The 17,534-nt window shown below is 40.7% G+C and overlaps 1 protein-coding gene across 5 annotated transcripts in view; it reads left to right on the top strand.

Annotated features, from left to right (window-relative positions):
• Window positions 1-1,294: 1,294 nt before the first annotated feature.
• HIPK3 (homeodomain interacting protein kinase 3) overlaps window positions 1,295-17,534 on the top strand; it is a 139,755-nt gene continuing 123,515 nt past the window's right edge. For 2 of the 5 annotated variants that reach the window (XM_030560290.1, XM_030560294.1), the window contains exon 1: window positions 1,893-2,340. In XM_030560290.1, the coding sequence (XP_030416150.1) occupies window positions 2,241-2,340 (100 nt within the window). In that variant the 5' untranslated portion in view covers window positions 1,893-2,240. Of the gene's footprint in view, window positions 1,607-1,892; window positions 2,341-2,363; window positions 2,415-2,447; window positions 2,573-17,534 lie in introns of those variants that run through there. The other 3 variants (XM_030560292.1, XM_030560293.1, XM_030560291.1) reach the window with 3 other exon arrangements.

Raw genomic sequence — 17,534 nt, forward strand, 5'->3', positions numbered from 1 at the left:
CTCTTTCTCTGGCCATCAGGGATCTATTTAACTAGGAAGGGATGGAATAGTGCAGCCAGAAGGTTCCAGGGCAGTTGGTGATTGGCAGTGGACCCTCCTGGCTGCTGAGAGCTGCTTTCTATAGGAAGTCTCTGACAGAACATGAACGCTTGAAGCTTATAAAGCAGCACTGCTGGTTTAAACAAATCAGGAACACCCTTCTGTTAATTGCATCTTCTTCCTGTCTGAGCTTGTAAGTTGCAAGAATCCATCCCTTGTCCTTACCACCATCTGCAGGGCCATTCCTGTTAGGTGTCCTGCCACGGTCTGTGCGTATGGACCAGACATTAAGTAATTCTACTGATGCTTCCTGCTTTAACCAAATGTATCATTTTGATGTAAATGAAGTTACAACAAAAAACTTCCCCCCAGCCAAAAATCAGTGGGTTCCTTGCCCCAGTTTTATTTCTGTGAGCTAGAGGAGTGGGAATGGAAAGGTGCCAGAGTTAGGACTGTGGTAAAGGGGAAGGTACCCAGATTTGTCAGGGGCTTCTTAAAGAGTTCACAGGCAACACAAATTTGTCCTCCTCCACCCCACAGCAGTCTGGACATGAACAGTAGATATCAGACTGGCATTTCAGCCTGTCCTGTGTGACCTACTTCAAAGAGCACAGGACTGTAACCAGGAGACTTGTGTGCTAATCCTGGCTCCATCACTGACCTGACACACAAATTCAGGAAAGTCATTGCATTTTCCCGTGCCTCAGTTTCCTCATCTATAAAATGGAGCCAGTGATGTTTACTCCCCTTTGTGAAGTGGTTTAATGGCACCAGCTAGCTAGAAAGTGCGATAGATTAGAAGATGTAGGCCTTACTGCGTCGGGGGAGGGCCCTGGCTGAACCTGGGAGTTTGATTTTGCGCTTCCCCTGCAGGCAAGGGCTCACCGGCGGCTGCAGAGGGAGCAAGGGGCTCACCGGCGGCTGCAGAGGGAGCAAGGGGCTCTCGAAGAGGTGAAAAGGGAAAGATTCAACCGTCTCCTAGGGGCGGGAGCAAGGGCCTCTTCCCTGGGCTCCAGCGAGGAGCCTGGCAGAGGGGTTGGCGCGGAAGAAGGGAACTGGGGCAGCAGGCGAGGAGGCTGATCCCCCGGCGGGGCTGAGCGGGGGTCAGGGCCGGCGCTCTGGGCAGCAGCTCCGATTGCGGCGGCAGGCAGGGCCCGGGCGGGGGCGCTGCCGCTGCGGCGGAGGCCTAGAGCTCGCCCAGTCTCCGCTCGGGAGGGCCCAGCTATGTCCAAGCGGGACTGACGTGCAGCGAGTCCCGCGGGCCCCTCCGCGTGCACCATGGGCCCCAGCGCCTAGGCCGCCGGCGGAGAGAGGAGCGGCCGGGGGAGGGCCGGGTCCCTCCCCGGGAAGATGAGGCGGAGGCCTGGGGAACTAAGCAGGCTGAGCTGGGGCTCCTTCCTCTCAGCCGCCAGGACAAGATGGCAGCGTCCGAGGCGCCGGCGGCAGCCGCAGGAGCAGCAGCCGCGAAGAGCTAAGCCCGGCTTGGGAGGCGCCTCCCCGTGACTCTCCCGGACATGCCCAGGGCGGCGGCGGCAGCTCGGACACTCGCGCTGCCCAACCCGTGAAGGTGAGGGGGAGACCCGGCTCCTGTTCTCTGCCTGGGGCCGGGGCCGGGCCCGGGCCCGGGCCGAGCCCCCCGCATGCCCCGCTGGGGGTGGGGCTGTGGCAGCTGAGAGTCTGGACCAGAGAGGACGCGCGTGCTTCTTGCCCCGTCTCTGGGGAGTGGTAGCAGCTCGGAGCCTGCTGCTCCCGAAGGCGCCTCCTGCCGGGGAGCAGCTGAGTCAGGGAGGGGGGTGACGACGCTGGCGCTAACAAACTTTGAGCCATGGACTGAGCTGCTCCTACCCTTATAGCTTCTTCCCCAGGCCGTGGGACGGGGGCAGGCGGTGCCCCACCTCGCACACGCACTGCGCAGTTCCCCTTCCAGCTCCCCGGGCACTGAAGTTTGCCTAGGGAGGTGACGCTCCCTCGAAAAATGTAGTGGTAAACAAGCAGTTTGGTCCTACACCGAGTCTCCCTTCTGTTTTCCCGTTGTTCCACTTTTATCATCCCTTCCCTATCTCTTACGCCCAAAAGCTTCCCCTTCCTTTATTCCTTTCCCTGGCTTTGCCCCATTCTGCAATTTCCCTTTGGATGGGTTTGTCTGACGTGTGTAAAACTAACCGGAGGATCTGTATGTGATTGTTGTTGTGATCGAAGAAATGCGATACCCTCCCTTTGCAACTTGTCAGGCCAGCAGGAAGGCGTGGCTGCCGAGCTTCTCTTGTTACAGCGATTACTGCTTCCCTTTGGGATACAGAGGTAATTTGCAAATGTAGTTTGGGAAGGAGTATGTCTATTTCCATTTCCGAGGGGGAAAAGAATAATTTAAAATGGTATGTGGGACTGATGACAATTCAGTGGAGCTCCTTTGGAACTTACGTTGCTGCGGTTTCTTCCCCCTTCTTCTCCCCCAACCATGATTAGTAATAAGTGTTAGTTTAGTCCTTGTATGGTGTTCTCAAACTCTGTGAAATGCTGCTGCTGTTCCCAGGTGACGGTATATTTATTCTGTTTATTATGAAGAGTTCGTTTCGAAAATGCATATTTGTTGTTGTGTTGGCTCTTTAACAGTTTTGTTTTTAAATATCTATTCTTTGGCTGTTATAATCAGTCGAAATAGGAGCTGGACAAAAATTAGATAGGATATGCTGCTGCTTTGTACTTTAAACATTTGATTAGAGAGTGGCCAAAACTAGCAATTCTCAGGGTTTCAGATGCTTTTTATTTTATGTTGACATATCACAAAGGCACTTATTTTTAAAGGGGAATGTTTATCAATCATTTGATTTTAAAGTACTGGTAGGCTAATAATGTCTTCTTGTATTTATAATTTGACAATTCAAAAACAACAACCAGTTTCTTGTTTGAACAAAACTTGAGCAGACTCCACAGTTACTTTTTATAACTTTTCCCCCCCATGGAGTCATTTCTGTATCCCAGCTCCATTTTGGTTTTAGGTGCTGAGTGTCTTATCATCCTTGTACCATATAAAATCAGCTACTGCATATGGATTAGTTAACTTTGTAATATAAATATTGATAACTCCTTTTATATCAAGCCCTAAATGAGCTAGAAATGCTATAGATAGTGTTTTAAAATGATTTTTGTAGAGGTTCTTTTGCTATTAGATGGAAAATATCTAATTTGTAAAATGAGAAAGCCAGAAACTAATGTATACTGCTTCCATCTTATGGTCAGCAGGTTATTCTTAGAACATTTTGATTTAGCTAAGACTTCTGAATTTACTTAACAGATCTTAAATGTTTTTTAAATACCATTTTTAAAATGTGTTTTTGCTTTGATCATTAGCTTTAAATGCAGGCTAAGTACGTTGTTAGTGTGGGGGTAACAGATGTTAAAGTTGCAGGTCACTAGTAACAAGACTTAGAGTTAAATATAGTTTTGTATTCTCTCAATATTACTTTCACGTGCCATTACACCAGTTGCACACAGTGTCTGTTCAAACAGAGCAGCTGATTTGAGAGCAAAATAAAAATATTGGCTAGTCTCCAGAGGTTTGGTTTATAGAGACCTTTGGCAAATTAATATTGTTACAGGAGGAACTATGTTTGAAATACACACTGTAACTAAAAACTGTCTTAACTTTAACAAGCGTGTCAGCCAGCAGAGTAATTAAGCAGCTGAAAAATAGGTCAGGACTGTATTATGAAGTGGCACGATGAGGTTGCAAATAAAGAGTACAGCAATATGTAAATTTTTTGTAGATGACTTAAATGGAGAAAATTGATATGATATTGATGACTGTATTATCTCAGCATATATTAAACATGCCAGTGAGTATATGGTAAATCAGATTTATCTAATCATGTAGAAGAATTTGCTGGACTAGTTATACTTGTTTACTATGCTAAATGTTGGAGACTTCAATTGTAATGCTATTTTGCTTTCCACCCATGGCATGGTGTTATGTTGGTAAATTATTTCTTCATAGATTTATTTGAGTAGAAGTTATGACTGGTGCTTTGTGGTATTAATATGATTCTGTATATTTGCAAACATTTTAGAATTAGATAGACTCTATTACCTTGAAATCTGGTTAATTTAGAAAAAAAAAAAGTGGTTTGAGGAGCTACATCTGCCTTGAGCCCCTCCACCAACTTCTGTGGTTTCTTATATTTGGATGTCATCTTCTGTCATCTTTCTTTTGTGAGAGACCCCCCCCCACACAAACAGGGAAAACAAAGTTATATCAAATATACAAAGTAAATAAACTGAGGAGGCAAAATCATAGTTATAATAGGATTTGAGAATTTTTAGACAAGTGTGTTTGTTTTGTTTTACTAGACTGCTTTAAAGGAACAACATATGATGACTTAGAGGTGTGATTAGTGTGTGGACTTGATACCATTCTCATTAAAGTCTATAGGAGTTTTACCAGTTAGGCCAATGCTGAGTGGTTCTGAAAATCCCACCCTAGACGTATTGTGAACTTAGGATCTGATTCTTCAAACTTATGTTCATAGGGGTCCACCTGCATGTATTAGCTTGTGGGTTTGGGGCCTTAATATGTTAGTGTAGAGAATAAAAATCAAAATACAATTTTCTTTTTTCATGCTATCACTATATTGATAAATTATAAAATGTTTTTATTTATTCTGACAGACTTTTGAAGTTTTTTTAAAAAATTACAAGTTTGCCCTCACTTGTAGAGTTCTCAGTTGATGAGTCTTTCTGCCAGGGACAATGATATGATTACACTTGGCTGGGCATATTTTTTCTGAACTTCAGAAGTAATGTGAAATGCAGATTGAAAAACTTCAGTTTCAGAAATCTGGTACTATTTAACTTTCAGCTAATATATTGATTAATAGCTGTAACTATTGGTGGTTGTGTGTGTACACGCTCCATCAGGCATGGAGGGTATGCAGTTTGGATGAAAAATACTACCAAACACAAAATAAAGTTAAATTGTATAAATTTAAAAGTCCTCTACATTTTAATCTGCACTGTTTTGTCAAACAGTCTACAAGTTACGGGGTGTGCGTGTGTGAGTTTATCAACCTTATTTTTCCTGATGTGTGTTTATACTACTACAGTAAATGTAGTAAAGGTAGATAGAATAGTCTAATGAGCAAACATGAAAAAATGAAACATGGCAATGACTATTAATCTTCTTCAATGATGTACTTCATGTTGAGATTAATAAAATTGCACTCATATTTCAGTGTAAGAAAGTGTTTCTAGTCATCTGTATGTTTGTAATCCCCCTTAAGATGAATTCACTGAGGAGCTCTTGTTGTGACTGCTGCACAGTTACAAGAGAATTTAAGATTATTGCCCTAAAGTTAATTTATCGAAGAATGTGTTCTGATATGTACTGTTTCTTCACCTTGGTTTGTGGTGGTCATTTAGATGGGTAATGTGGTCTGCAGAAGGTCAGGCTACTAATTTCTGACTGTTCTAAATATTAACTCTACTGCTATTTTAAAAATGTGGAAACAGCTGTAGATTGCACTTGGTGCTACAGTATTTTTAAAACTCTTTTTGTGTGGAAGCAAATGCACTTGTTTCCAAAACAAATTTAAGTTTTTACTTCTAAAAAACTTTTGTACTGAAAACTAGGAAGATGCAATTAGTTAAGGGTGCCTTCACTAACACCTAAAGGATTTATGTTACTTGAGGGACGAGCTGGGGGAACACCATTTCTATATTGATGAAGTATGAAAGCTATTCTAAATTAGGAAGGATTACAGACCACGTTTTATTCTAGTATGTGAACTTTTGGGCAAGAAGTAGTACAAGGTGAACTGGAAAGAAAAGAAAATAGGAAGTGTATGTTCAGTAGCTGAAATGAGCCGCTTGCACGAGACCAAAGTTCAAGAAAACAAGTTGTGAAATATTATAGGAAAGAATTTTGGGCAGTTTTAGAGAGAAGATGAGTAGGCCACATATACCTGGTAACAAGAGTCAAAACAGTTTTTAACAGTTCAGTATTCCATTATATATTACAGGACTTCAACTTGCATATCTGTATTTTCAAGCTTTTTCTTGCTATTTCTGCAGCTAGCACAACTTGTTAGCAATGCCCTCCATATTTTTTCCCCACAGGAAGAGAAATTACCAACAAAAAAACATTCAAATTGCATTATCAGCTTTAGCCCGTCTTAAACTGCTTTCCCTGTAGCATAAGAGGAGGTAGACAAAAGCAGACCTGGACTGGAGCATATGGTTTGAAAAATCCTACTGCTCATTTGTCTATAGACAAATCTTAATTTAAAACCTGTTTTTTGTCTTAGTCTTTATCACAAGGCTGTACTTTCCTTTTGGGGCATTAACTTTTCAGAAGCAAATAAGAAAAATATAAAGATGGAGTTCAAAGTGAATGTTCTGATATTCCTGGCTAGTCTCCTCATTATCTTTTATGTTATATTGTATGGGTGCAGTTTGTTTATTTTTTAAAAGCTTAGTCCGATCCACCAGGTGTTCATTTGAAAAAGCTTTTATTTCTACATATACTTTAAGCTTGTTCTTTTAAAAGCATTCTTCTAACAAGGCTACTGTACAATTTATTGAGAAAATAGTCAAATTGAATGAAGATTTGCTTTTTGACATCTTGCAGAAATTTCTCAAGATGTGATCTCTCAACTTGAGGTTGAGGGCAGGTAGGGAACATTTAAGTTTTGTTTTATACTATTCTGAAGGGTCATAGTAATATGAAGTAATTCATCTTTCTGTATAAAGCCAATCATGTTAAACCCTATTCTGGGAATAGGAGGGCCTGTTCTACATTAGGAAATTAGGTCAGTATAACTGTTGCTCAAGGGTGTGAAAAATCCACATCCCTGAGCGATGAAGTTAAACCCTCCAACCCTGGTGTAGGCACTTAGCCAGTTCTACAAGAGAATTCTCCCATAGATCTATCACATCTCAGGAAGGTGGAGTACCTATGCTGACTGAGGAACCCCTCCCATTGATGTAGGTAGTGTCTTCACTGAAGCGCTACAGTGGCGCAGCTGCAGTGTTTTAAGTGTAGAAAAACCCAAGAAATAACATTTTGTGACCTGTCATGACTTGTGTGCTGCACTCTTTAGTTCTGAAAGTTAATTTCTAATTTACTATTTTGCTTTAAAAGTGGAAGAGAAAATAATTTATTTTTTTAAAAACAAAACCTTAAATCAGTCAGCAATTTTATTATGAAATATTTCTGGCTATTAAAGGCTTTTAGATTAAACATTTGACCTGACTTCTACACTGCTGAAAACTTATGTGGAACATTCTCTAACTTCTTAATTAGAACTACATATTTCGAGTACACCCATAATCGTGTGTGTATATAAACCCTCTCTATTTCAGAGATTATTTAAAATGACTTACTGTTATGCGATCTACTAAAATATAGTTGTGATAGGGTTGCCAGGGTGCAATCTGAACGGTGGGACTATGGAACCCTCTATCCCATCCCATCAACCTGGGCAAGCTATAAACAGACATCTACAGTCAGGGACACCTCCAAGTGAGTTACAGGAATGCTTCTCCCAGCCAATCATGAACCAGCAATAGAGAGGCTCCAGCCATGTCCCCCCAGCTTCCCAGCCTTGCACCACAGAGCTGTACCATTTTTCCCTGGTCAGAAGCCTGATCGGTGTAAGTTCATTATCCAGTCTGTCCCTCCCTTAATGTGGAGAGGACAGACACTAGCCTTTGTAAACTGAGCTGAGATTTCCCAGTCAATTCAACCAAAGCACACTGAGGTAAAATATAAAACAGATTTATTGACTACAGAAAGATATATTTTAAGTGATTATAAGTAGCAAGTGTAGAGATCAACGTTGGTTACCTAAGAAATAAAATAAAATGTCAGTCTGAGTTCTATAAATTAAACAAGCAGTGGCTTACCCTTCAGTAGACAGGCTGAAACTTTCTTCCAGCCTGGGGCCACCTTCCCCCAGTTTAAAGTCTTTGTTCTTCAGATATGCTTCTAGGTGTTGAGTTGTTGCAGAGTGAGGCCAAATCATGATGTCACTTCCTCTCTTTATAGTTTCTTCTAGCTTGCTGGAAAGATCTATGCTTGTGACGTGGGGGTTCCACCCCTATTGGTTAAGCATTCTCCATTGTCTATATACTATCTCTGAGAAGTCTTCTGGGATGGTTGTTGGGAAAGTGGATTCTCTTTACTGGAGCATCAGCCTGTCTGGCTATTCCATTGTTGTACCTGAAAGGCCGGTTGTGGGTTTTCCCAACCTTACAACATATTTGAGTAACACACACAGCAAAACTTCATAACTTTGCATACAATGATAGCATATACAATCCAATGGAATGTTCATGTTCAACAGATTAAGACTTTAAAAATGATACCTCACAAGGCATACTTTATACATGACATATCCTAATTATATGACAGTGGTGAATATGGGGTTACAGGGTGCTGCTTTGAGGAACAGAGTGCCACAGTAGCGTATCGTGTTCCCTTTCTGGCTTGACTGAATGTTTGTGTGTGTGTGTGTGTGTGTGTGTATATGTGTATATATATATATATATAATCAGACATTCTCGCATGGGCTTATCTGATGTTCATAGCCAATTTCAGGATTTTTGGGGTGGCATAGAAAGGATTCTTTAGGGCTCTGCAAAACTGGGCAATGTATGGCTACAGAATCCACAGGCATCAAAAATAAACTCTGTGTATGTATGTCTGGTGATACTGAATAACCAGGGATTGTTAGGAAAAATTACCATGACATACTTCCAAACTTAGTGAACATTTTCCATATTTAAGGCTATTTTAGCAAATAAAAGGATTAGAAAAATAGCCTTATAAAAATAAGGTTATGATTAGTATTGTTGTTAAAATTTGCTCCACAATTGCGGGACTCACTTTGGCTCTCAACCCCCCCAATTCCGTGGTGTCCAAAAATATTTGGGCATAATAAGGTGCTGTGTAAATTGTCGTTGGGGCTAAACAAAACAGCTATGTTAATTTTGGCTTCCTTCAAATCACAGCAATAATATAGTTGCTGGTAAAATGGATTAGAACAAAATTAGTTGGGGAAAATATTATTTTTTAGTTTCTAAGGAGATTGTGTAATCATATCTATAAAAATATGAATGCCCGTTTTAAAATTAAAGCAATGAGGTAGAATGGTTCATAAATGGTAAATTTCTCTGCAATGGGTAACCTATAGAATACTCATTGCTAGAATTGGATATATTGCTAAACCCTTCCTCAGGAAACAATTCTTAATTTAAAATGTAAACTTCTTAAACTGAGCATATCTCAGTCTCTCATCCATTTAGTGATACCAAAATAAATCAATAGTTTTGGAAAAGAATATCTTCATTGTGTGGTGTCACAGCTTTCAAACAATTAATGATTTCCCGTTTAGTACCTCTTAAATTACTTTTAATTGAATGCGTGGTTTAACTTAATTTTCTATTTTGATTTATTTCTTTTCCATACACTATAGGCTACTTGTTAGAGAATAGAAAAGATACGTTTCCATAAATATAACTTACCGGGTACACACACAAAAGCAATAACTAGTTATCCAAAATATATAGTAGAAATGTTATTGTCATGGAACTAAATATTTTCTGAAATGTTCATGGTTTTGAGGCAAACAAATTATGGAATTTGGTGTTTTACAGACCTTGTCTTGTGTCGTCACAAGGGTTTTTATCTTGGTAGTAATGTTATAAAGAACATGAACTGTAAAATGGGTGCTGATTTCATTTGTACAGTGCTCATTATTAGGGATGATAAAGATACTCTTGCAATTAATGTCCAGGTTCTAGTATTGAAAAAGCTTGACATAGAACAAAGAATAGATAAACTCAAGTTTTATAAAACGTTTATAGTGGTAAATAACCATGCTTCACATGTGGTAGAATCTTTTTATTGCAGAGATGTTTTCTTTTTATATTGGAATCAGAGAAATCACTAGGGCCTTGTTGATCCTACAAACTCATGCACATAGACAGAACTCATTAGGCCTACACAGAGCTCTATTGAAGCCAGTGATGATCTGCAGGGGAACAGGTATCTGTACATACGTAGGAGTTTACTCATTTTAGGCCCTGATCCTATATGTTGTCATATAAAATGCAACTGTTGCAGTGAAATTTGACTCAACAAATGCAAATAAAAATGAAAATAAATTTTAGTTATTGGGAAAGTAATACATATCAACATTTTAAATCCAAAATGAAATAAAAAAAATCCCCATTGTAGGAACACAATAACCATTAACTATAAGAAATCAATAAAAAGACTGGATAGAGTTTATTATAAAGTTATAACCTAAAATCTCAAAACAATTAAACTGTCATTAAATCTAAGCAGAAATTTATGAACACCTTTATCAGTGTCCTACATAGTCTGTACTGTACAGGTTTTAATCTTGGTTTTTTATTAGAATTTAAATTTACCCAACACCTGTTATTTTAAGGATTGAGCCAGCTAGCCTACTCGAAAACGTGTGTCATTTCCCTCTCCCTTCATGCTATGCATGTTTAACTTATATTAAGACTTCTCCACCTTTACTCCTGGGGGAATTCTGCACCAAAAAAATAAAACTTCTGTGCACAGTATTTTAAAACTCTGCAAATTTTATTTGTCAAAATAACACTACATAATCACGCCAGTTTCAGTTATTTTGGTAATTTATTTCAAAATACCTGTCAACAAGAATGTCTGTAACAATACAGACACACACAAAAATTCCCCCAGGAGTAGAGAGTTAAAGAAACCCTTATGACAACCCAGTTCCTGTTTCTCTGCCCCCACCCCCCCTGCAGAGCCCAGCTGGGGGGCCAGATACCAACAATTCCTGCTCCCCCCCAGAGCCCAGCCATGGGGCCCCCTCTTGCCCAGTTACCCACACTTCTTCAGAACCCAGCTGGAGAGCCCCCCCCCCACCAGCCCAGACACCTGCCCCCCTACCTCTCAGCCCAGGGATCCAGAGGGGGAAACAGCCTGATGCTTGGTCCCAGGCTTGCGTGGAGTTTCCTGTGTACTCCTGTCTCCTTCCCTCAGGGGGTGCAGGGAACTGCAGCTGCTGGGAACCCTCCAGCTCCTCCTCCCCCACCTCTGGCAGTGTCTTCTAGGTGCAAGATGGGCTCTTCCAGGTCCAGCAGCCCCTAGTGGTGGCCAGCAGCACTGCAGCCCATTTCTGTGGGGGGAAAGGAAATTCTGCATGCACAACATTGATTTCTGGAAGACTTTGCATTGCACAGTGATGCAGAATTACCCCAGGAGTACACCCTCAGTACACACCCTTCAGAAACCTCTTTGCAAGGCTTCCTTTTTCCTGAGCTGAGAAGTTACTACTGCTTCTCTCCATAGCTTGGACAAGTTTTCCTGCCTGTCAGCTACTCTCTCCAATCACTCTGCTCCCTGTCTTCCTTTTTTCTGTGAAAGAGTCAGTAGCTCTTAAGACCACTTGCTAGTCCACATTTTCTATTTGTTTTGGTTGAGATTTTTCCAAGCCTCGTTCCTAACCATGTAAGCTATTTTCTTAAGATGAAATTCACCCATATAGGAGGGGACCCACACAAGGTTCTCTCCAGTCATTTGAGAATTTTTTATTTCAGTAGATCTGCTGTTTGAGGCTAATGAAGGATAAATTAATTTTTAAAAAAGAGATCAGACTGATAGGTCTGCGTGTAGATGCTCAAGCTAGTTTAGATCTGCTGTTTGTATTGAGGATAGCCTATGCTGATTCAGAGCTGGTGGCAGATATTTCATTTTTCTCACTGTGCATACTAATTTATTGCTTGTGAGCAAAGGTGGAAAAAAATACATTCATCCCATTTGTGTTTGTCACTAAAATCGTATTGGAATCACAAAGTTTAGCTTTTGATGTGTGTACAGTATGAATATAATGATTATGCCTTTGTGCCTTCTTTAATATTACTGTTGGTATAAATGACTTTCAGAAATAATTTAGGATACCACTAAGTCGTGAAAATTTCCTTTTTATATTTTATTAGTCTAACGCTTGTTATATTTAAAAAAAAATGGAGTTCTGACCAATTTCATTTGAACTTCAGTTGTCAGTAATTGAAATACTTTAGTCTACTTCAAAATGTAAATGTTTAATCTTTTTCCTATGAACTGAAAATCACATGATAGGAATGGCTCAAATCATTCTCCACCTATTGGTTTTGAATTCTAATTCTGTTAATAAATATTTACCTAACCAATGGGGAAACTGAGGTTGTGTCTTGTCCGTTTCCCCATAACAAGTCTGTTGCAAAGTTGAGAAGAGAGCCCAGAATTCCTTATTCTCATTCTGTGCCTTCTCCTGATTACTTATCAGTTTTTGCCTACCAAATATTAGAATTTAATATTGAGATAAGTGCAATATATCATCTGTGCAGTCCTACTCTTGAGCTTGAAATGATGTTGGTCCCTAAGAGATTAATATTGGATAGCTGTGCGAACCAGTACCCCTCCCTCCTCCAACTTGTGGTTGCATGCCACCTCCTCTCATTCTTAGCTTGCCCTACTTATAATCTTCCAGTCAGTTATTTCAATGAATGAGCTTTCTGTAGGAGCTTTATCTCTTCACCTGCTCTTCTGGCTCTTTTACCTACTCAGTGCTTATCCTGCATTGAGTATCCTTTTATGTCTCTCCCTGCATTCCAGTCAGGTAGGAGTGTATGTGCTAAAGTATTTCCTGACCCTGGAGCTTTTTCAGGCTGTTCAGCACCACCAAAGGCTTGTCTACACTATGCAGCTTTTGGCAACAAGGCTGTGTTGACCTAAAAGTCAGCAAGTGTGAACGCTTTTTTGCGGTATTTTTTTGGCACTTTTGCCAACAAAATACTTCCAGCCCCGCGAGCGACATAAGCTTTGTTGGCAGGAGAGTGTTTCTGCCGACAAAGCTGTGTTCACACTGTTGCTTGCATCGGCAAAACTTTTGTCTTTTGCAGGCGGGTAGGGGTTTAAGTACCCGCGAAAGACAAACGTTTTGGCGACAACTGTGCATTGTAGACATACCCTAATATGCCGGTCTTCATGGACTTGGCAGGAAACTGGACTTTATAGCCTTTGATTTGACTCCAGATATTTATTTGCCCTTGTCTCAGAAGCTCAAAGTGCCTCTATCGAGGTAGAGAAATGATAGGGTTGGATAAATGACAGCACAAAGGCAGATCTCCCTGGGATGGGATCTGTTGTGTCCCTTTACCATTCCACAAATAGAAATAGAGGGTATAATATGGTCCATTTGTTTTACAGTGTCTCAGTATTCTTCCATCCATCTCTTTCTTTCATGAGTGTGGGAATTCACCTTCATGTACGTCTTCTTTCAGTTTGGGGCAGAAGCTGAATATTTTTATTAGTTAAAACTTAAGAGAATTTAAAGTACGATAGAAGTATAAGTGAATATAATCCCCTTTATTCATTTGCATAACTACTGTTATCTTGAATAGCCAGCAGGCTTGCATGCAGAGGAGGATGTATACAGAAGCCCAGTATTTCTTCAACTTAAATATACTTTATATCAGTGGGTCTCAAACTTTAGTAACCCGAGGACACTCATTTTGATTTACAATTTTTCACAGGCCCCCAAATTCCCTGCTCAGCCCCAAGCCCTTCCCCCACTCCACCCCTTCCTCCAAGGCCCCACCTCTGCCCCTCCTCTTCCCTGCTTCTGTGCACCCCCTCCCTGCTCCTCCCCTCCCTCCCAGTGCCTCCCGCACACTGCTGAACAGCTGTTCCATGGCATGCAGGAGGCACTGGGAGGGGCAGTTGATGATCAGCGGGGCTGATGGCCCCAGACATGACTTGTGAAGTCCCAGAGTAGTCCCCGGACCCCAGTTTGAGAAACTCTGCTTTATATAACATTGTGACCAATACCACTCCTACTCAATGTCTTGCTTGGTCTTTTGGTTTCCCCCTTGTGTTACCGTCTGACTGTGGCAGGTGAACATGTCTGTGAGATGACACATCCGTTCATGCCCCTTGACCAAGAATCAGAGGATGGTGTAGTTTCTGGAAAGTGTTTACTCTTCAGTACTTCTCCTTGCAGGTTACAAGGTTCTCTTCTATTTGGGGACCTCTGCATGAAATTACCCATACAACAGTAATCTTAAAAGTAAGATTGATTAAAAACAGGAAATAACTATTTACTTTCTATCTGGGTTTGCATCTTCCATAAGCTAAACTTAACTAAGGCATTTTAAGGTAGGTACAGAGAGAAAAGAAAAATATGGAACTCCTTACCTGAGGAGGTTGTGAAGGCTAGGATTATAACAGCGTTTAAAAGAGAACTGGATAAATTCATGGTGTTTAAGTCCATAAATTGCTATTAGCCAGGGTGGGTAAGGAATGGTGTCCCTAGCCTCTGTTTGTCAGAGGATGGAGATGGATGGCAGGAGAGAGATAACTTGATCATTGCCTGTTAGGTTCACTCCCTCTGGGGCACCTGGTGTTGGCCACTGTCGGCAGACATATACTGGGCTAGATAGACCTTTTGGTCTGACTCGGTACTGCTGTTCTTATGTTCTTATGAATAACATACATCTCTTGAAAGCAATCTGCTCTCTGATCCCTCTTTTGGTCAGGTTGTCATGATTGCTTGATGTCCAGAGACAAATTTCTCATGCTGTGTCCAGACATCTTTTAGGATTTGTCACATTTTGTTTTTGTATCAATTTAATTCTGTCAGTTTGGAAACAGATCAAGTTAAATCAGTGCAATTCTTTAGCGTAGAGAGTTATACCAGTATGTGGGGGGCTCATGTCGTCATGGCTTATTTTCATAAACTTGTGAAATAGGCAATACTTCTATCAGCATCTTTCTACCAGTATAACTGTGTTTATACTAGGGATCACACTGATTTATCTATTTGGAAACCACTCATATTAAAAGGTAGAACTGAATTATGCCTTTGGAAACTTTGAAGTGACTTTAAGATGGGGGATAACATACTAGGTTGGTGTCTTGTGCAGTGTGTTTTAAAATATAATGTAACAGTAAGCTGTCAGTAATGGTAATTGGAACCTTGTATTTGTTAGCAAATGTAGTATCTGGGAAAATCTGTTTAGGTAATGCACAGCAAAATGGTTTTAACAATTATGATTTAGAATTAGATGCTCACTAATAAAAAATGGTCCGAAAGACATTAGAAAACAAGTTTTTGTTAAAGTATAACTACTGTTTTAGCTTTGTAGCATGTGGTTAAGCTTTGCATATTATTATGGTTTCTGCCACAGCAACAGTAACTTGTACCTGATTATTACTGTAACAGTATATTAAGTAACTGTTTATACTTTAGTCAAAGCAGTTCTAAAATTGTGTGAACAGTTTCTTGAATATAAGTGCATAATTTTCAGCAATATAAGTTTTTTTTTTTTTTTTTTTTCTGGGATGGGGAAGTCAAATGTCATTAAGAAGTTAATAATTAGTGTTGTAAAACTTGGAACAGTCCATGCTTTTCAAGGTTGTCACAAAGACTGCCAAGTTTGCCGTGCTTACAAACTTTCTAAGCCTTTTGGAAGACTGCAAAAATAATTGTAATAAACTTTGGGATCCTCTGAACTTCCCTACAACATTTAATAGAGAAGCTAATAATGTAATGTATTCCATTTCATAGTGTAAAAAGTTGGAGAGTTGCATGTAAAATTCTACAGAAACTTCAAACTTGTGAGGTGTGAGAACTGTGTACTATTCTACCTTCTGTTTCTCTCTTTTTGTTAATTTGTAAACCTGGAGAGAATTCCTCCTGTGCTCCTGAACAGAACATATGTGAACATGTGACTCTCCCAGTTGATTTGTTCCAAAACAGTCTATATGTTCAGTGTATGGTCAAAACTCATTGCCTTCCTGTGGTTTAACTATTTGTTTAGTAGCATGACCAGTCCAACCCTTTCCTGTAGGTTTGGCTGCTCAGCCGGCACCTCTCTGCTTTATACCCAAAATTCTTCTGTCAGGAAGACCCAGTTCTGAAGCCTGCTTTCTTTTGTTTTATTTCCTTCAGTTAGAGGCCCTCCCTCCAGACTTATTGTTTCTGGCAGGGACAGGATAAATGTTAGCTCCTGTTTCCAGGAGAGATCATTAACTCTTTTCTGCCTTGCTCCAGTGTGAACTTGTCCTATCCTATTACATTTGAACCTGAAGATGAACTGTGGAGATTAATTCAGTTTGTGCATGCCAATGCCGCAAGAGATGATCTGTGTGCTGGAATATAGGTATGATTCTCTTCTTTTAGCAGGGGAGGAAAACTATACAAATGTGAAAGAGCAGAGGTGAATGAGGCATACACACAGAAGGAAGAGTAATAAAAACAGCAGGGAAGGGGCAAACAGACTGAGAAGAGAAGCAGCTCTGTTGTCTTAGCCCTCGTCCAGACTAACCCGCGGCATCGGCGGGTTAAAATCGATTGCTCGGGGATCGATATATCGCGTCTAGTCTGGACGCGGTGTATCGATCCCCGAGCGCGCTTACATCGATTCCGGAACTCCATCAATCCGAACGGAGTTCCGGAATCGACACGGAGAGCCGCGGACATCGATGCGGCGCCGTCCAGACTGGTGAGTACCTCGATTTTAGAAATTCGACTTCAGCTACGTTATTCTCGTAGCTGAAGTTGCGTATCTAAAATCGATTTTAATTCCTAGTCTGGACGTGGCCTTAGTGACAGTTAATGAGAACTGTTGGGTTTGAGAGTGATGTGGAAGAAGCAAAATCAGCTTCTCTAGTAACCCAAAACTTCGGGTAGCTGATGAGGGTATCTGAGCAAGGGAAGTATCAGAGGGGTAGCTGTGTTAGTCTGGATCTGTAAAAGCAGCAAAAAGTCCTGTGGCACCTTATAGACTAACAGAAGTTTTGGAACATGAACTTTCGTGGGTGAATACCGACTTCATCAGATGCAAAGGGAAGGGGTTCCAAAAAAGGGTGGATGCTAGCTTAAATAACTGTGCGGGAAGAGACACACGTGCAAAGGCTTAAGGAAACTCTTCTATAAAGAGGATAAAAATGGACTAACTCCATGTAGGAGGAAGTGTATTCTAGTGTTTAGAGAAGAAACAAAGAAGTCATTGCTCCTGTTAGTAGTCTCAGCAAGAAGGTCCACACGAATGTGAGTCTGAGTCCTGCAACAGGCTGATGTGGGCATTGTACGCAATTCTACTAACAGTTCTTTCCCTTACTCTATCTTGTCCAGAGGTGCATAGGTATGGCCTTTTTGGTCAGCATCTGAACCAAATTCTTTTTTACCATACTCTACTGACTGTGTAGGTTATGGTTCAAGATTTCAAGTAGTGCTACTGTTTTCAAAGCAGTTTTCTCCCACCTTGTGTTTTGGCTGACATTACTTTTCCTTGATAAAATAGATTTGAATGACAAAGGCTGTGGTTGAGTTATTGCTGGGTGCTTAATGGCTCCCAAGTTAGTCTAGAGTTTCTCAGTATGGATTGATTTAAATCACCAAGTGGAAAACTTCGATTTAAATAATCAATTTTAATCAACTTTTCCATTTGTACTT

This window comes from Gopherus evgoodei, chromosome 4 (genome assembly GCF_007399415.2).
Source record: "Gopherus evgoodei ecotype Sinaloan lineage chromosome 4, rGopEvg1_v1.p, whole genome shotgun sequence".
In the NCBI taxonomy this organism is placed as follows: Eukaryota; Metazoa; Chordata; order Testudines; family Testudinidae; genus Gopherus; species Gopherus evgoodei.